Here is a 21520-nt window from a genome sequence, read left to right as displayed (position 1 = left end):
GGGCAAGTCCCCGTAAACTTATGTATACTAACTTCTTGGATGCACTAACTGAAAGAAAGGAAAACTCTCCCAGGAAAAGTGAAAGAATACCAGCACACACTTTGAAATTGTACCTGCAGTGATTCCCTGTTGGAAACAACATTTATCATTGTGTTTCTCAGCTTCTTGTAGTGGATCCATTCACTAAAGTTAAATTCACTGATGTTAACCAAAGCTTACCTGCAGAAGGACACTCTGGTAGCATACAAGGACAAAGCCCTAACTATGGTCCAGCTGACCTAGGTTTGATTAGCAGCTGACGGAGCAGCTCAGAAGGGATGGGTCTGCCCATCCTAGTTAGGAGGGTATTTGTAGATACACTCTGTAAGGGGAGGTGTGATCCAAAGAGGGGAGTTTCCTGCAGTTGTAATCATAGGAAATGAGGAAAAGTGAGTGGGAAGGTCATAACCCCCCTGAATGGAAGTACAGCTAAGCCATGCCCTCAAGACACTATCATGATACATGACCAACCCTAGCAAAAGCACAGGAAGTTCAGGGGAATTGGAGGGTAGCTTGTAGATCTGGAATGGACATCGGGTACTGGGGGCCAGGCTGGTAAAATGAGGTCTGGGGGACAAAAAAAAAGTTTAAATGGTAAAATTCTGACACCGTTGTGACTGAGATTATTAAATGGTCCCAGAGAAGGCACATTTGTTGTTATCATTTTCAGTTCTAAAGGCAGTAAAAGAAATCAACTTTACACATTCTCTATGGGTGGATAGCTGATCATTTTCTCCACCATTCATTGGTTATATATGAGGGATTATCACATTTCATGACCCTTATTTCTTAACTTTCTCATGTTCCAAATTTTGAAATAAGTTCAAACTGCAGTTTTCTTTAAGTAAAACAAATACCCTTTTCATAAAACACAGACACTGGAACACAGATGTGATGTAGTACCTTTCTTAGGCCAACATAGATTTTGCAGTTATTCCAATCAAAGGTATTTCATCACATCTCTGTTCCAGCATGCTTGTGTTTTTTGTTAGTGGACCAACACAGCATTTCTTTAATACTATTTTCAGTGGTCTGCATTGGCATTGCAGCTTCAAGGTTCAAGTCATTCTTTATTGTGTCTGAGTGGGATTTCTCTGGCACACCAGTTTTATCCCACATCCCTAAAACATACTGACTAAACAGGCTGCTCTGAACTGTCAGTATGTAAACTGCACATCACCCTAGTTCTGTAGCATGTATGATGACTAGTGTCGGTGGCATGCCAGCTAGCACACTCTCCTTTGGTGCAGAAGGCTGTGGATTCTTTTCCCATACCAGGTGATTGGATTAGTGACACTACAGTGCAGCAGGAGGAGGTGCTGGACTTCCAAGTGTGTCATCCTTTGGATGAGACATTAAACTGAGGTCCCATCTCCTTCAGTTGGTGGTAGTGACAACTTATCAAAAGAGTAGGGGTCCTTTATTTATATACAAAAAATAACTTATTTACAAAATATTTAGATGTTTACAAATATTTACATATGTACAAGTATATAAATATGCAAATCTGATTATACATATTTATAAATTCCTTCAAAATCGTACTACATTTTCATCCCTCTTAGACACTCGCTCCTTTTTCCATAACCACCATTTGATTTTACTTAATATTTTTGCTAAAATCCATTTACCATTAAACATAATTTAATTTATTCTTTCATTCCATATAATCCATATAAACTTAAATAACATAAGAGTAGGGGGAGTTCCACAATGCCCTGGCCAAATTTTTCTTAGTAGTATAAATAACCCCTCAGGTCTCCCTTGAAAAGATACCACTGTCCAATTAACAAAGGATAACTAAGTAAAAAAAAAAAATGAGTCTGCAGTGGTCCCGTTCACTTACTTGATTATTAAATAAGTAAACTGCAGTTTAAAATCAAATTATTCATTCATTCATAAACTAGGATCATCATTCGCCATATCTTCACCTTAGTGCTGTACAAGCACAGTGTTTTACTGCAAGCAGGATAATGTGGTATGTTCTTACGAAAAATGAAACAAGAGCATTCAAAATAAGATGTAATTGTTTCAGATGTTAGGGCATGCTCAATCATCTTTGCAAATAAGAAATTCAGGATGTAGCAATTCATAGTGGTTAAGGTTTGAACCACAAGACAGGAAGCCTGAAGTTAGAGTTCTAACAGCCTTCCTAACCTTCCACCGTCACAACAGAGACTTTCTGAGTCAATACAAATTGTTCAAGTACATCATGCTCTGTGGCCAGCCCTCATAGTGTCGGACATCCCTATCTCTGTGATTAATTCCCATGTGCCATCAGCTGAAATAAGTGGGTAGCATATGGCACATTGATGTCTTGTTCTTTCAGCTGGAGACAATAACAGCGTATACACTTGAGACTAAATGGACTGAACATAATGTTAAGATTTGCTCATATACAAATGTATCTTTATTAAAAGAAGTGAAAAGAAAGAAGTACATTACATCTTGTAGTTTTATTCATCTAACACATGGTTGTAAGAACTGTTTTTTTTGCCTTTTTGAAATTCAGCTTCACAGACAGTAACTGTGCAGACAACCCACGGTAATCTTGTCATTCTCTGGGGGTCATTTTTTAAGGGAAATGTTTATTTTAATGGATAATACTCTGAACAGGAGGCAGAGTAACATTTTATAGTTTTGAATGAAGAAAACAAGGACACTACTGGAAATAACTAACAGTCTTTATCAGATGGTAGACATCCAACACTGTAAATAGCACACCAGTGACTTTCAACAAGTCTTTTAGCCTTAATGCCTTTGACAATCAAAGCAGGAGCTCCTGCTTTGACAATAAGTATCATACTTTACCTAGGCTATTTCATAAACACCTTTTACCAAAAGCAAAAGAGGTTATAAGGTGTTAGTGTCAAAGGAAGAATAACATCTGCAAGCGACGACTGTCTTGACAGGGTCATCAGATTACATCTTTAAGCCTTGGTATCAGTTTCCACACTATAAATGTAGTACATCATGTTATAACTTGTGTCATTCCATTTCCAGAGCTGTGCTCTAGTCTGTATATGCTGCACACATTTTGCATTCCGCAGCTATATTTGTATCTGTAATATGAGATGGGGCACATATGTTCCAGAGCTCTGGTTGCATCTGTAATGCAAGATGGTTCATGTATGTTCCATAGCTTTGTTTGCATCTCTAAAGTGAGATGTTGCACATATGTTCCAGAACTGTGTCGACATCAGTAAAGATAAAATGAATCAATTGTCTGGTAGTTCATGGAGGGGATTAAGGCTATGAGCTGCAGATTTTGTGGTACAGGGCTCAATTCCCTCAGCCCTCATTTGACCTGTGTGACCTGGAGCAACTTAACCAGACATTGCTCCCGGGTAGTCCCTGAAAAGGAAAAGTCTGGTGGGCACATTTGGTTAACCAAAAAAATATATATGTATATATATATATATATATATATATATATATATATATATATGTATATATATATATATATATATATATATATATATATATAGAGAGAGAGAGATAGAGATCTATGTCAGTTGATCAAGTTTTCAGAAATTTGAAATTCATTTCGACAAGACGATATGACTGAATTTCTGAAAACTCAAACATTAAACACACACAGACAGACACACACACACACACACACACACACACACACACACACACACACACACACACACACACACACACACACACACACATCTGTCTTTTTTATGGTTTTGTAAGGGGGAAGCCCCTCTGCACCTCCCTCGCCCCCTGCAAATTATATATACCAACTCTGAGATCATACTGCATTGAGGAAAATTGTAAATTTCTTGATCCTCACTGTACCATGATCTCCATTCAAAAGCTTTGGGTTTTCAGAAATTTGATCATATCGTCTCACTGATATGAATTTCGAGTTTCTGAAAACTCGACCAACTAATAAGGATCCGTGTGTGTGTGTGTGTGTGTGTGTGTGTGTGTGTGTGTGTGTGTGTGTGTGTGTGTGTGTGTTTCAAAGCTAAATCTGTTATGAGTTATATGCTTTTACAGCTTCCATGATATTTTGAAAGTCTTTCTGTTTACCCCCGTGATTTGCTTTCTACAGTTATGAGGAATAAAATGGATTGTCCACAATTTACAGAAAATAATGTATACTCTGCATGCATTTAGTTTGACTAATGCCTATTTCATTTTTAAGTAGAATTCTGGAGTTTTCCTCTTAAAGCAATCATGGCTTGTATTTTTTTTTAAATTACACTCTCACAACCTCTATATTGGCACAGCATATGACAGATACTGTTTAGTTTTCCATATAGAATATGTACATTTGAAATACTTAATTTCTGATTAGTTTCTTTTAAGTTAATTTAAATGTGAATGGAATTAGTCTGAGACATTCAAATAGAGCAAAGGAAAACAATAAGGCTCTGATTATTGTATTTAACATCCTAGTAGTTATGTAAAATATGGAGTAAATAAACTGTGAGACATTATTAAACAGTTTTCTGTTCAATAACTTCACATTACCATAGCATTAAACTGATACTTCTTTACCACAGCTGTGAGGGCTGATCGCATGCGTGGAGGTCGAAACAAGTTTGGACCAATGTATAAAAGAGATAGAGCACTGAAGCAACAGAAAAAAGCTCTTATTCGAGCTAATGGACTGAAACTGGAAGCTATGACACAAGTAATACAAACAATGCCTACTGACCTTACCATATCATCTGCAATCCATAACATCCATTCTTCCTCTAAAGGCCTACATCTAAACCATACTGCCTTGCCTCCTACAGACTATGACAGAAGTCCCTTTGTGACATCTCCAATTAGCATGACAATGCCACCACATGGAACTATTCAAGGTTATCAAGCCTATGGCCATTTTCCAAGCCGTGCTATCAAATCTGAGTACCCAGATCCTTACGCTAGCTCACCAGAGTCGTTAATAGGCTACCCTTACATGGACACATACCAGAACAGTTCCCCAACAAGTATACCACATTTGGTACTAGAACTCTTGAAATGTGAGCCAGATGAACCCCAGGTACAAGCCCGAATTTTGGCATATCTACAGCAGGAGCAGGCCAGCAGGAGTAAACATGAAAAGCTCAACACGTTTGGACTTATGTGCAAAATGGCTGACCAAACATTGTTCTCCATTGTTGAATGGGCGCGGAGCAGCATTTTCTTCAGAGAACTTAAGGTAAGTTAAATAATTTCATTGGTCTTTGCATGTGATTCTAATATGGACACGATAAATGTAATGTAATAAGAGCTCAAATGAATTTTATTTGTAAACAAGACATATGTCCAGAGTTTTTCCACAGGCTGCAACTGATGTTTTCTGCAGAATTAAAGCCAATTTCTAGCTCAAAGCAATAGGCTAAACCAACATTCAGTATGGTTCAGATATTAATTTTCTTTACATGCTCTCTTAATTTTCATTTGTAGGATATCCTCTTATACTGTTACACTTTTTAGACCCGTATTTCTCCATTACCAGTCACTAGTACTTTTCCTATTATTTTTGCTTTTGGGAGGTTGCACAGGAAAGGCACCAGTGTCATAATCTCTAGTAAGATAAATTCATTGCCTGAAGAGTGTGACCATAGCTGCCATTTTGGGAATAGCCAGTGTTTTCCTTAATTATTCCATTAACAATTATATTTGCATTACTACAGAGAGGAAATATTAGTGTGGTCACTATAAGGGGGTAAACAATTATATGAATTTATATATATTATCTTTTCTATAATCAAGATAAGATTCTTAATTCAATTCCAGGATGTCCATCTCTGCTTCATTCATTTACAACAGGCCTATAAACCATTCCTTGAGTCAACACATGAGTGTGGAAATTTAGTAAGGCAGGGCCCAGCTCTGTCTACCTATAGCAAAACAGTGCTGGCTTACAACTAGTCAGTTAGTCTTTTTTGGAATCCTGAGACATTTTCTGATGTAGGTTACCAACAATGCAGAGAGAAATTCATTTATTATCTTAGCAGTAATTTTGTAACAACTGTTCATTATAAAACTTACAATAATGATATATATATATATATATATATATATATATATATATGTATATATATATATGTATATATATATATATATATATATATATATATACATACATCTATGTATACACACACACACACACACACACACACACATATATATATATGTATATGTAGATCATACGTGTGTGTGTGTATGTGTATATATATATATATATATATATATATATATATATATATATATATATATATATATACGTGTGTGTGTGTGTGTGCACGTGTGTGCATGTGTGTGTGTGGTTTTGTGTGTGTGTGTGTATTGGTGTGAATTTGAAGCACTTGGTTTATTATAGTGGCCTATCATAAATGGAAAATATGTTTACAAGAAGGTTAAAATGATGAGGAGTGTACAATGCATAATGCAAGCATTATAGGTGACATAAATCCAAAAGAATGGACGCAGTATATACAAGTATGGAGGGAGACTTTGTCAGTGAAGACAGCAGAATTTGTATAATACTAAGAGCAACTTAATCTTGACCGGGTAATTTGATCAGTAGTTTACATAGCAGAAACTATACCTAGCAATGAATGGAAGTGGATAGAAAAGCAGAAAAAACATTTTATTAAGAGGGTGCCCACTAATGACAGAGAATCCTTGACAATCAAATGAAAGATGTGCTGAGGTATTAAGGTATTGTTTTGTACTCTCTGTTACATTTTCATCCATAAATATTTTAAATTGATTGTGACTTGGTGATGATACATGTTTCCCAGCATTACTCTAAACTGATACATAACAATAATACCACCAGGCTTTCTGCATGTCTATTTGTAATAATAGACTTTTTTTCATTTTATGAATGAATAATACAAATCCAATAGAACAATAGTGTTTGGTTTGATGCTAAGGAGCTCTAGTTTGTTTAAGTGCACCTCACAATTTGTAGATCTCATGGGGGATGTAGTTGGCTAAGATGTGGAGGAATACAACTTGCTGATACTCACAAGGATGTGGAGGAGTCTGAGCTCATTGTCTGGGTGTAATGGGAATGTGGATGAATGCTGACACACCACCGCCAGTAGCAGAGTCACTCTCAGTGGATGCATTGAATCCTTTTAGGAAAGCTGTATTATCTATACAGTGCAACTATGTTTGATGTTTGATGCAGGCATTGATATTTTGTAGGGACAGGTGTGCTTCTAAGGAGGCAGTGCTGTGCCTATACTACAAAGATTTGGGTAGTCTGGGGTAGTAGATTAAGAAGGCTGAAATTGCCTAAAAAGGTACAACAGGGGTAGAGTAGTTTTAGTCAGTATATGAAAAACATGCAGAGGGAGGTCCAGGCAAGCCTTAATAAAATAGTAAGACTGTCAACCATTTCCTTCCAGGCTGGCACACACTGGACCCCCCCCCCCCAAGAATGATACCAATGACTATATTTATTTTTGAAGTCAGTCATGTTTTGTTTTTGTGTAGTGTCATTCTCTGCAAAGGTAGGCAGCTCTATGCTAACTATCTAACAACCTCAGATGTATTCAGAGAGTTCAGTTTTATCTTTCTGTCTCTTTGTTTAATCCAAGGGTGCTTGCCTTTTAAGTATAACCTCAGTAGCACATGTTCACATAATGTTTCTGTGTTATACTATGACTTACTCATACTTTTTCACATTCAGATGTCCTTCCTCTCCTTTAACAACATGTTATTGTTTATTTTTAGAGATATAATAATTTTGAATCTTGTTTAAATTGATTAATATAATGAAAGCCTTTATAATGCAGACAGTGCCCATTTTGTGATTCATGTTGTCCTACATCTAAATTCTAAAAATCAGAGAAACTACATATTCAGTTTTACATCTACTACAGCTGACCCCTGACACATAAATAGTGTGTCACATAGTAGATGAAAGAATAGTAAAATACTATGTCAGACAGTAGCAGGAAGTTGCTCGGTTATATTTTAATATGGTGGTATGCTTGCATTTAAACAGAGAGGTCAAGGTAAGTGTTTTGGGTATGTTTGGGTAATGTTAAGTCACACGTGTGAAGGTAGTGCTCGAAGAAGTAAAAGAATTGCTGACTTTTGAGTTCTAACCTTTCTCTTAAAATGTGCTTTTGTATGAACCTTAGTTGATGCAATAGCATTATTTTTTCATACTTTTTAAGAATCCCTGCACTGTTTATTTATATAGTGTTAGTACTACGAGTGCAGTGAATTGTGTCTTGTAAGTCGGACACAAAACTAAATATTTTATACTTAAAAACAGTCATATTTCTCTGCTATGGTGTGAGGCCATATACATCACATTCTTCATACTTTACTCCATTCCCTTATTCTTTTAATAGGTAGTGACTTATAACAGAACAAGATGGAGGGCTGCAGGGCTATGCCTCTCTGCCCAAAATAAAAAAATAAAAAAGGGGCTGTCACCAGAGCTTTAAAATATAAAAAAAGTATGTGTTTATCTATATGTGCATGCATGCATTTTCTTGTGTGTGTGTGTGTGTGTGTGTGCATATATGTATACATATGTGTTTATGGTGGGGGTGAAAGCACGTGTGCTTGTATGGTTTTCTTACATATGTCTGTGCATACCTCCCTGTGTATATGTATACGTGCATGCATGTGTCTGTGAGTGTGTGTGCATATATTTATATGTGTGTGTGTGTGTGTATGTGTGTGTGTGTGTGTGTGTGTGTGTGTGTGTGTGTGTGTGTGTGTGTGTGTGTGTGTGTGTGTGTGTGTGTGTGTGTGTGTGTGTGTGTGTGTGTGTGATGTATATATGTGTGTTTATGGTGGGGGTGAAAGCACGTGTGCTTGTATGGTTTTCTTACATATGTCTGTGCATACCTCTGTGTGTATATGTATACGTGCATGCGTGTGTCTGTGTGTGTGTGTGTGTGTGTGTGTGTGTGTGTGTGTGTGTGTGTGCATATATGTATATGTGTGTGTGTGTGTGTGTGTGTGTGTGTGTGTGTGTGTGTGTGTGTGAGAGATGTATATATGTGTGTTTATGGTGGAGGTGAAAGCACGTGTGCTTGTATGGTTTTCTTACATATGTCTGTGCATACCTCTGTGTGTATATGTATACGTGCATGTGTGTGTCTGTGTGCATATATGTATATGTGTGTGTGTGTGTGTGTGTGTGTGTGTGTGTGTGTGTGTGTGTGTGTGTATGTGTGTGTGAGTGTGTGGAGACAGACAGACACAGAGAATACTGCCTATAAACTAACCATACACCCAATGGGCTATGATAGTCATACTTGTTAATTTGTTGTGCTACAAAAATGCTGCTAATGGACTTTTTCCTCATAAAGAGTTTCCTTTTCACATTATCACTATAACAATATACAGTGTTGTTCCACAGAAAACTGTATTTATGAAACTGCTGGAAAACAATGTTGTGAATGGAAAAATTTTTTTTTTTTGGCAAATCAGGGAGTTACAAATGTTGAAATGCTATAAAAGAGATTTAAAACCAGCACTAGTCAACAACTTCCAAACTCATATTTCAAAGATCAGGCATTCATTTAAGTGAACTGTGCTATCTGATACTGATTTCTGCACTTCTGATTTGTTTGCATTTGACAATGTCATCAGTATGAAGAAAAGGTTTATGCTGGGTTTCACTAAAGTGAAGTAAATGAGTCCGGCTGGCTAACAGAACAGTTCCTCCTCCTTTTGCTAGACTGTTTAGGTGCAGTTCAATCTATGTAGTATCTGCAAAAGTCTACACTTTTTGTGAATCACTCTATAGTCGGTAATCTGAAGAAAACATTAAAGGAAAGAATGAACATATTTATGACATTAAAAATAAAAGTGATTTTAGAGCTTTACTTAAACACACTACAGGGTATAGGAATATTGAATGATTCATTTCTTTTTGTGGATTCAGTCATTTAAGGAATGACCCAAGGGGTGACAAATTGTTTTGGCAATTGATCCCCTCAGATTTGAATTTTAGTGTGAATTTTAAAAGTTATCTGAGAAACTGATTTAACAAAATAAGTTGAATAATTTTATGCGTTGAGTTGTTTAATTTTATATACATTTTCTGGGTTCATAGGTTCTTAAATACTTGCTAGACTACTAATTGGTTAGGATCTTAAGAAGCCTAGCCTTACATACTCATAGTAGTTTTAGCCCTTATACTTTTCATGTAAATTACCCAGAGGTGGGCCAAACAAGGATATGGTGAGTCATTTACATGTTTCCCCTATTCATGAGGGACATGGGTGCTAAACCAGGGTGAATTTGTGGTTAACCATCCATCATCCAAATTACATTTGAATAGAGTAAGAGGAGTACTTTGTTTTATGTGGGGTAATAGACAGCCCCATAGAAAAAGTATTCTCTGTGATGCATGATGTTCATTGTGTTACCCTGCTGCAGTCATCACACTTGGGTTATCCTGCCGTCAGGCGGTCCCGCAGTCGGCCCGAATTCCAAAGTCTTGGTCCATCATCGGTTGCTGTTGCTTCTTCCCTGACGTCAGTGCGCCAGGGGTATATAAGAGGCATCCGATGCCATTTTCTTCAGTCTTTCTTGCCACGCGGTGCCCAAAGCAGAAGCAGTTCGCAAGTGCCGGTCGGCCGACACCTGAGATTTTTTATTTGAATTTCAGTCCGAAGTCCTCAATAAAGCTAAGTACCCCGTTGGGGAACATTTTCTTGCCTCACTCCGATGTCAGAAAAAGTTAACAATTGCATTTCTTGTGGGAAGCAAATACCTCATAAGGACTTCCATTCCTATTGTATTCCTTGCCTAGGCCCAGACCACGACGTCACAGGTTGTCGGTTTTGCACTAGGTTTAATAAACGAACTATCAAACGTTGTTTTGACTTCGCACGGCATTACTTTGGTAGGAAATTTAATTATATCATGCCGTCGGAGCAGCCGACGACCGCCATTCATAAAAAGCACAAGGATAAGGACAGGCAGCCTAGGAATAAGCCAGACACCGAGGCCTCAGCTGGGCCTGTCGCCGGTTCTCCGGTTTTCAGTGAGGCGCCTACGCAGCCCCTGACGACCGCAGAACTGGAACTCCAGACAGCTGCAGATTCCCAAGCAGAGTCTACTAGGCTGATGCAGCCATCTACCGACACCGGAGCAGAAGGTGTCTTCAGACCAACTACACTCACCATTAAATCTTATGCTAAACTTAAAACTCCTTTAAAACCAAAGACAACTGTACATCAGTCTACAGTTCAAGGCCCCATGCCTAAGAAACAGATGCTAAAGATGACTGAAGATTTGATTACCCTTATCAGGGGTTCCCATCCCCCTCCTGATAAAAGTCCAAGACAAGAGGAGGATTATGCATCCTCTGACCAGGTTTCTCTCTCCTCAGATTCTTATGAGGAACAGGATTGCACTTTTCCACCATATGAAGATTCTGATGCTGAAGACTCTATTCCCTCAGCATCTCCCCCTGAAGACTACTCCTTTGGGGAAACTTTACATACCATGAGGAAACATTTCCACTGGGAAGGCCAGGATTACTCAGATTCTAAGAAAAGGCTCCGAGAGTTCCTTTTATTACCCCAGCACAGACCTCTTGTTATCCCTCCTGTTCTAGATATAGTGGATGATGTTTACCTGGAGTCTAGTTTAAATCCAGACTCTCTTCCTCCTGCTCCAGCCAAACCAGACAGATACTACAGAGTACCTGACTCACACAAATTCCTTTATAAAAGCCCTGTAGCTGACCCAGAAACAATTTCCCAGGGTCCTAAGGGAGCAAAAGCTTCTATGGCTAAAAATCCTGTGCCCTCTGAAAGGGATTCCAGAGCCCTAGATAGATGGGGAAAGAAGATATACACCTCAGCAACTCTGGCTATGAGAGCATTAAATTGTCAGTTTCACATGTTGAAATATCAGCAATTCCTAATTTCTCAATTAAAACAAAACATGAGCAAACATACTGAACAGTCTGAATTCAAGGAAATGCAGGATCTGTTGCATGCAGCTGAACAGGTGGGAAAACATACTTTATAATGTGGATTTGATTCATTGGAAGCTTCCTGTAGAGCAGCTGTTACTGGGTCTGTCATACGTAGACATGCTTGGTTAAAAGAACAAACCCTACCCGATCATGTTAAAGCAAAATTATTGGATGCAGCTTTACAGCAGGATGTATTATTTGGTGTCAAAGTAGAAGAGGTTTTAAAGAAAATGGAGGATAAGGCAAAGTCTATGCAAATGGTCAAGGATTTTTTGCAGGTACAACCCCCTAGTTTCAGCAGAAACTGGCCAACAAAAAACTGGTCCATTCCAGCTTCAGACAGATCACAGAGGGGCAAATACAGATGCCCAAGGGGCAGAGGTCAGTCACAGGGCCCTTGCAAACCTAGCCAATGGGGTTCCGCTACCTAGAAAGGAGCAGAAAACAGGCCCCAAGCTAGCAGAAGACAGACACAATGACTCTATCCTCAAACTACCAAGCAAATCTCTCCCGGCAACTCCCTTGGGAGGAAAACTAGCATTTTATGCAGACAACTGGCACATCATCACAAAAGACAAATGGGTTCTAAACATTGTCTCTCAAGGATACAGATTCCACTTTCATACCTTACCAAGGATCAAAGGAATGCAAATCTGCCACCAAATCAATGGGCAGAGGCACAAAAACAAATTACAGCTCTCATGAACATGAGAGCTATTCAACAGGTACCTACACAGGAGCAAGGGCAAGGATTTTACTCAAGACTCTTCCTAGTCCCAAGAAAGAACAAAGCATGGAGACCCATTCTGGATCTTTCAATTCTGAACACCTATCTGCAAGTACCAAAATACAAGATGCTAACACTACAGCAGCTTCTTCCCATGCTGGGCAAGAATGCTTGGCTAGTCACTTTGGACCTCAAGGAGGCATACCTGCATGTCCCTATCAGACAAAATTGCAGAAGATACCTCCACTTCATTGCAGGTTCAATGCATTATCAATTCTCTGCACTGCCCTTTGGCTTATCTACTGCGCCCAGGGTCTTCACAAAATGCCTGGCACCAGTAATTGCATACTGCAGCCAAAGAGGAATTCAAATATACCCATACTTGGATGACTTGTCTTATTCAAGCAGAAAGCATGGCATTCTTTTAAAGCATCTGGCATTTGTCAAACACCTTCTAAGTTGCCTAGGGTACACAGTAAACGAAAATAAATCAAAACTAGTGCCCTCACAAAACATAATATTCCTGGGTACCAGCTTGAATACAATGGCCCAGATGGCTTATCTCATGCCAGACAAGCAACAACAGCCGTTTTAATATTTTAAAATAATGGCAACAAAGACCCAACTCCCTGCAAGAAAAATTCTGCAGGCCTTGGGATTCGTGGCATCTTCCATACTGCTAATACCATTTGCAAAACTGCATATGAGGAAATTACAATGGTACCTGAAAAGTGTATGGACTCAGCACAGCCACAGCTTGGAAACAATGATACCACTCATTCCCTGCCTTCAACAGGAGTTTCTATGGTGGGCACAGGCATGTCACCTCAGGGTCAGCCTTTCACCTTACCCACATCCAGGCAAACTATGACAACAGATGCATCGGACTATGCCTGGGGAGCACACATGGCAGGGCAGTGCATTCCGGGCAAATGGACTACAGATCAGAGGCATCTGCATATCAATCAAAAAGAAATGCTAGCAGTACAGAATGCCCTAACAGCTTTCAAGGACCTTTTACACCCAGGACAACTAATAATAAAGACGGACAATACCACAGTAATGTGATACATCAACAAGCAAGGGGCACACATTCCTACCCTCTATGCAGGCAAGCAATGACCTTGTGGAACACAGCACTGTCTTACCAGGTTCAATTACAAGCACAATTCCTGTCAGGAAAGAAAAACACATTGGCAGACGACCTAAGCAGAAACATCATGGATCCACACGAATGGAAACTAGATCCACAAGTACTTGCAATGATAGCTCAAAAATGGGGATGCCCAGACATAGATCTGTTTGCAAGCCCCCCCACAACCACCAACTTCAAATATTTTGCACAAGGACCTTCCATCCACTAGCTTGGAAAGTGAATGCCCTGTCATTCAGTTGGAAAACATTAACAGTGTATGCCTTCTCTCCACTACCTCTTCTAGCAAAGGTACTGCTGAAAGTCAGATTAAAGAGGCCACAAATGATACTCGTTGCACCACACTGGCCACGCCAGCATTGGTACCCAATTTTAAGGAACATGGCCCACGGCCCACCATGGATTTTGCCACAAATTCCTCATCTGCTCGCCCAGCGAGACCATCAGATTCTACACAGCCATCTCAAGACTTTAAACCTGGCTGCATGGCAAATTACCTAAACAACCAGCTAACACCTTTATCCAAAGCTGTTATGGATGTCATTCTGGAGGCTAGGAGGCCCAGCAACAGGAAAACCTATTCAGACAAATGGAAAAGATTTTGTGCCTGGAACCAGGCTAAAGGCCTAAACCCCCTTGATCCAAACATCGCTCAGATTCTACAATATTTAACTGAGATGTTGCACAAAGGACTTTCGTTTTCATCTATTAAGATCCATGCCTCAGCAATTTCAGCTCATTACAGCACGGATCCTCCTTTATTCTCGCATCCACTCCTAAGACAGTTCCTCAGAGGGGCTAAGACCTTAAGACCGCCAAGGAGAGCTCCAACACCTACTTGGGATCTCAACTTTGTTCTGGAAAAGCTTACACTGCCACCCTTTGAACCAGCTTTTTCAGCTGACTTAAAATTTCTTTCATGGAAAACTGCCCTACTACTAGCAATAACCTCAGCTAGAAGAGTCTCAGAGCTACAGGCACTAATGGCAGTGGAACCTTTCATCATTTTTCATCAAGACAGAGTCTCTCTATGAACTAATCCTTCCTTTATGCCAAAGGTGGTATCCAGTGTGGCCCTAAACCAAACCATTCACTTGCCCACCTTCTTCCCAAATCCCCAGAACAAAGGAGAAAGACTCCTGCACTCTTTGGACATTCACAGACAATTACATTACTACTTGGATAAAACTAAGGCTTTCAGAAAAAACTGACCAGCTTTTTGTAGCCTATGCTACAGGATCACAAGGAAAAGCTATCACAAAACAGACTATTTCAAAATGGATAGGGCATTGCATACATTTTTGCTACATACATCATGGGAAACCAGTACCTGCTAACATTAGGTCCCACTCCACCAGGGCTACAGCTACATCAGCAGCCTTTCTCAGGGGAGTGCCAACCAAGAATATTCTGGAACCTGCTACTTGGAGTTCAGTGCACACCTTCACCAAACACTATCACTTACCTCTATACTCTAAGACTAGAGCTGGTTTTGCCACTGCAGTTTTGCAGGGCTGACTAGCTTCTTCTAACCCTGTCTGACTCCACCTCCCATCCTTAGCTTTGGGATTCAACCCAAGTGTGATGACTGCAGCAGGGTAACACAATGAACATAGTACAGTTTTGTACCGACCATAAATGTAGATGTTCGAGTGTTCACCCTGCTGCAGTCCAGGTTACCCTCCCTCCATCCCCTCTGAACTAGCTGAATTTATCTCTACCACTCTATCCTATACTACCTCTGTGGTGTATTTGCTTGTGCCTAAGGGTTTTGTTTTATTTTTATATAGTTATGTATATATATATATATATATATATATATATATATATATATATATATATATATTGACCATCTGGGGCAAGAAAAACTGAAGAAAATGGCATTGGCTGCCTCTTATAAACCCCTGGCGCACTGACGTCAGGGAAGAAGCGACAGCAACCGACGCCGGACCAAGACTTTGGAATTCGGGCCGACTGCGGGACCGCCTGACAGCAGGATAACCCAAGTGTGATGGCTGCAGCAGGGTGAACACTCGAACATCTACATTTATGGTAGGTACAAAACTGTACTTTCCTCCAACACGTTCTGTTTATTTTGCAAAAGAGATCTCAAAAGTGGGATTTTGTGATATCATTGGACTTGTAAATGTATAATAGGTCTGACAGAATACAGTCTGTTAAAGTTCAGTATGAGAGGCAGAGGTAACATCTCAGTGGCCTGTATTTTATTTGGAAGAAGTACAAAGCTTTGAAGTGGTCTGCATATTTTTTACGATTTAGGTCCTTAATTTTTAGTGAGAAAGTATTGTGGTCATTCCAGTTGTGACAAGTGTTTGGAAAGGTGTGTTTGGTATCTAGTTATATTATTTCTGAACTATGTATGTTTTGAGTAATGTGATTAAGATATATAAATTATAGTAATGCTCTGTGTTGTGATTTGTCTGATGAAGTCTTGAGTATGAATGTGGTGAGACAGAAATGCTTATATTAAATGTGTGTTGCTTAATTTATTTTTGGCATTTAAATGCATACAATGTTTTGGAGGTTGCAAAGTGTTAACTTCCTAACTGAAGTACCTGAAAATAAGCTCACATGCTTAGTAATTGTAAGCTTTTATGTAATTATGAAGATCAGTTTGGATTCTCAAGGTACAGACTGAGCTTAACTAAATCATATGTACTGAGCATGTACAAATGAATGGGAGGGAGTTCTAGAATCCTTCCGTCTACATTGAGTGGCCACATAGATAGAGACAGAACTTCAAAATGAGGTGGCTCTTCCTGTTGTTATAATGTTTGGATGCCATTACTGTGTTTAATAAAGGAGGGAATAAAAAAGATGACTCTAAGGCATGTTTGAGGAGAAAAAAATGAGTTACTCAAAGCTCATAGGAGTCTTATATTTAGAGTTTATACAAGTAAGTGTTCTCAGTGGACCAGGACAGATAAATATTTTTATTAGTTGATGGTATAAGATGGTATCTCATAAACTGTCAAAAAGATTTAGCAACTTTCTTGCAGAAAAAGCAGAAGAGACATCTGAGCATCTACCGAAGAGCCTTCAACCAAATACAATGTGTAATATTTAAGGGATCATTATATCTAACAGGTTTTCTCCAGAAACATTATTTCGGATCTCCCCTGAAAACAGGCTACTAACCTAGTGTGACTAACCCTGTCAACAAAGGATAAAGAAATAAAAGATAAATAAAAGATTAAATATAGAGCTCTGCATGCTTCCCTCATTTCTAGCTTGAAATTTCAAGATTCATATGTTCTTGATGATAAATTGTGGGTCATTGCATTTGATGAATACTAATACTGCACAGGAGCTCAAAGCCATTGAGACAGAGTAATGATGAATACTAATACTGCACAGGAGCTCAAAGCTATTGAGATAGAATAACAACGAATGCTAATACTGCACAGGAGCTCAAAGTCATTGAGACAGAGTAACGATGAATACTAATACTACACAGGAGCCCAAAGCCATTAAGTTACAGTAATGATGAATACTAATACTGCACAGGAGCTCAAAGCCATTGAGATAGAGTAACAATGAATACTAATACTGCTCAGGAGCTCAAAGCCATTGAGATAGAGTAACTAAGTACATATAACTTGATCTTTAAAATAGTATTTGAGCAATTACTGCAGAATTATAATAGCTATATTGGCCGGATGTCTATCATTTATTTATGTGTTTGTTTATTTATTAACTGGGTAGGTGGGCTGGATTTATACCTTTCTACTTTCCAGATTTTCACAGAATGTCTAGATTTTTGCCTCATATTTTTGTTCTGTTCCTCATAAAATTTGCATTTTTCTGACAAGTCATTGAGGAAACCACTAAATAATGACAGATATTAAAATTCAATGTCATATTCTTCAGAAAATGCATGCTAATGTGAAACCTGTTATTCTAACAACTTTCTAAGTTTGTAAGAGCAATTTTAAAATCTGTTCCAATTTTTTTGACCTTTGCACAAAGAGTCTGAAAAGTTTGGCTGGTCCTCAAACTTGAAAGAAGAAAACTAAGTTTAAACAAGTATTCCATCATCACAGTCTAGTAAACTAATAATATCATTGCAATGATTGTACATGGCCTATAATCAATGATTTATGAAAATAAGCTTATTACCAATAACAGTTAACAAATACTAGCAATGAAAACATCTACAGTTAGTTCTTTGCATTGTCATGTTAAGTCACCACTTTAGAATCCCAAACCAAAATCTAAAAAGGTCACACAGACAAACCAATTAGTAAAAAACTACAAGAAAAAAAACAGCCAAGCGAGATTTTTCACTGTGTGATAAACCTCCTGTAATAGAGACCCATGGGATATATGCAAATGATCCATTATAGACATCAATTGTTTCAGCTATATAACTTCTGAATGTCTATGACTTTTTACTTTTTCTTTTTAAGTCTTTGTGAATACATTCAGACCAAGTTTGACTTTATCACATGACTCCTACAACCTAATATATTCTAAATTTTCTTTCAATGAAAAAGGCCATGTGGATCATTTGTACCACAGACAAAATGCCTTCCCTCAGATTAGCCATATTTTTGCATTTTAAGTGTGTGTGTGTGTGTGTGTGTGTGTGTGTGTGTGTGTGTGTGTGTGTGTGTGTTGTGTGGAAACTGGCTTACTTTCTTACAAGAACTCTCCACAACGCTGTCTCAATGCCTATCTGTGAGCAATTACACATAACAAAGGTTGTGCACGGTCAGAATCAGTCACTAAAACAACACAGATTCCACGCTGAAAAATTTAATGAAAAATTCAAACTGTCTTAGCGCCTCGGCCACCACAGCCTTCGATGAGTACAAGAATAATAGTAAAAAAATTCCCTTTTATACACACAATCAATTAAATAGACTCCATCCCCCATCCAATTAGTAAACTAATTAACAAGTTCATAATACTGAATTGAAAATGAACAAAAATTATATAAATAATACTATAATACTATAACAAATACAACAAATACAAACACGAAAAATACACAAATATATATTACATATTAAAGTAAACACCTCCAATTAACTTCTTTATTCAGACCCATTGGTGACAATGTATTATACTTTAATATAAAAATAGTTTCTTTATATAATAACATATTTTTTAATAATTTATCATCTCCTTTCTTCACAAAAACTTGTTCTAATATAGTTGTGTGCAATAAATTAGCATTACGACTATGCTTTTCCATAAAATGCAATGCAACCGGGCTTTCCAATGCTCCCCTTTTAATGTCACTAACATGCTCCTGCAACCTTATTCTAATTTTTTTTTTTTTTTAATTTTCTTTTGGTTAGGAAGTTAATTGGAGGTGTTTACTTTAATATGTAATATATATTTGTGTATTTTTAGTGTTTGTATTTGTTATATTTGTTATAGTATTATAGTATTATTTATATAATTTTTGTTCATTTTCAATTCAGTATTATGAACTTGTTAATTAGTTTACTAATTGGATGGGGGATGGAGTCTATTTAATTGATTGTGTGTATAAAAGGGAATTTTTTTTACTATTATTCTTGTACTCATTGAAGGCTGTGGTGGCCGAGGCGCTAAGACAGTTTGAATTTTTCATTAAATTTTTCAGCGTGGAATCCGTGTTGTTTTTGTGACTTTTTAGTCTTTTGTAAGACTATTTTGCTGTTTCTTGTTGTTGCTTCAGAATCAGTCACTGTCTGTATGTCTACAGCACATTTTCATACATGTACCTTTTTGCATTCCTGTGTACCTTAAAAATTCATTAAAGAGTCTGAGAATTTTTATTTATTTTTATTTTATTTTTATTTTTATTTTACATTTGTTAACTGGGGGTGTCTGACTGAGCCAAAAAGGTCCCTTTTCAGCAGAGGCCTGGGGAGAAAAGCTCCACATAGAAAAATTACAGATACATTTAGATATTTAGACATGATCAGTACACATACAAATTACAATAGACATGCTTTTACAGTGGTATGCAGCACATCAACAGTTACACTGGAGAGAACAAGCAAGAAAATATTAATTTAAAAGTAAAGTATTTAATAGATTTGTTGTGTACAGCTGAAATTTGGAGCATAGATGGAATACATACATAGTATACAGATTTTGAAGGCTGTATTTCACAATTACTCAAATATGGTAGGTTGCCCTTACAAAAAATGCTGTTCTTTAATAAGCAACAACTTTACAATAGTTATACCAGATGGCATGTCCCCATTTGGTGGTTTAATTTCATTTGAGCAAGACAATGTACAGGTGCTAGCAAGACACAGACGCTGCTGTATGGTTATGTTCAGGGATAATGATTTTCCATCTTTCTGAGAAAATACTAGTAAATCCCAATTTTGGACTATCTATATGTTGGAAAAAACAAGAAATCTTCATAGAATTTGGCATTTTAGACCAGAGCACTCATTCACCATAACATGTGTATCTTCTCACATTTATTATTAACAATACTGTCAGTCTGCTTTCGAGTCTTCTGTGCTGGGATTTGTTTTAATTTTGCACATATGTAGAACCACTAGAAAAGTGTAATTAAACCATAGTAATGATTAGAAATCACACTTAAAAATCACATGTATTTAAGTCCCATATTTCATATAATGAAAATGGAATTTCATTGTTTGATAGCCAAAAAAATCAGTGTCTCTGGTTATGCTCCATTTCCATAATGATATTGCTCAGTAAAATATGAGGAAGTTAGGGCATTAAATGCTTGACAGGATAGCAGTCTGTTCCTCATGGATCCTTATTTATTTTTTTGGAACCAACTTCACCTGTGGGCTCTGGACCATTGATCATGTGATCTCTTGTAACCATGCAAGGCAGCTGCCTCCATCTTCTGCATAACTGTTCTGCTAACTCCACAGAAAGGACTCTCATCCATCTCTGTTGAGTAGAACACATCTGGTCTACCACTCAGGTTCACATGTCCTCAGGTACGTTACTAAGCAGTTATCTTTCCTATCGTGAGATTCCTGTATGGACAAAGTTAGGGTCTTCCATCCAGCTATAGAGATAAGGGCACAAGTGTACTGCCAAGTTTCTGTAATTTGTGTATGCCTTCTTTTTAATGTCCTCACTGCCACTTTGCTTTGAAATTATTTAAAATATCATAAGACATTTTTTAACCTTTTAATATATTTTACAGTTATTGTTGCCATCACTCATTTTCCTGATGTTGTGTAAATGTATCCCCCTCTAGAAAAGCCTAGCCAGATACCATGGGCATGCATGTCTATATTTAGTGACCCCCAAAAACATCTAAAAGAGGCTGTTAAAAGTTTTACAGAGTACTGAGGAAACATTATCACACAGACTTTGGCATTACAGAATTCCTCTTACATTTGCTGCACACATATGACTCTGGCCATGAATGAATGTTTTGTACACACATATTCATCCTGCCACATCATTTTGAATTCATCTTTCCAGTGTTTTCTGTCTGTACTCCTTCTGCTTCCATCCATCCATTCTTCTTTGCCATTTCTGTGCCCCTCGTTCTGTCCTCCACCTCTAGATGCCTCATTTTGTGTTGTCTTTTCTTTCTTGCATATATTATCTTCCTGCTCTAATGTCCAGAGTTTAAACTACAGCTGTGATCGTGTGATTCTGACTTCTGACTTCAGTATATATTATATTCTGCTGTGCTAACTTT

The 21520-nt window shown here is 37.9% G+C and overlaps 1 protein-coding gene across 2 annotated transcripts in view; it reads left to right on the top strand.

The window, feature by feature from the left end:
- Positions 1 to 21520, top strand: part of NR5A2 (nuclear receptor subfamily 5 group A member 2) — a 672306-nt gene that overhangs the window by 230701 nt on the left and 420085 nt on the right. For both annotated transcript variants that reach the window (XM_044081366.1, XM_044081365.1), the window contains exon 4: positions 4563 to 5209. In XM_044081366.1, the coding sequence (XP_043937301.1) occupies positions 4563 to 5209 (647 nt within the window). The remainder of the gene's footprint in view (positions 1 to 4562; positions 5210 to 21520) is intronic.

Source organism: Protopterus annectens, chromosome 8.part0, assembly GCF_019279795.1.
Source record: "Protopterus annectens isolate FY-2018-M chromosome 8.part0, PAN1.0, whole genome shotgun sequence".
In the NCBI taxonomy this organism is placed as follows: Eukaryota; Metazoa; Chordata; order Ceratodontiformes; family Protopteridae; genus Protopterus; species Protopterus annectens.
This window is presented reverse-complemented; position numbering and strand designations above follow the sequence as displayed.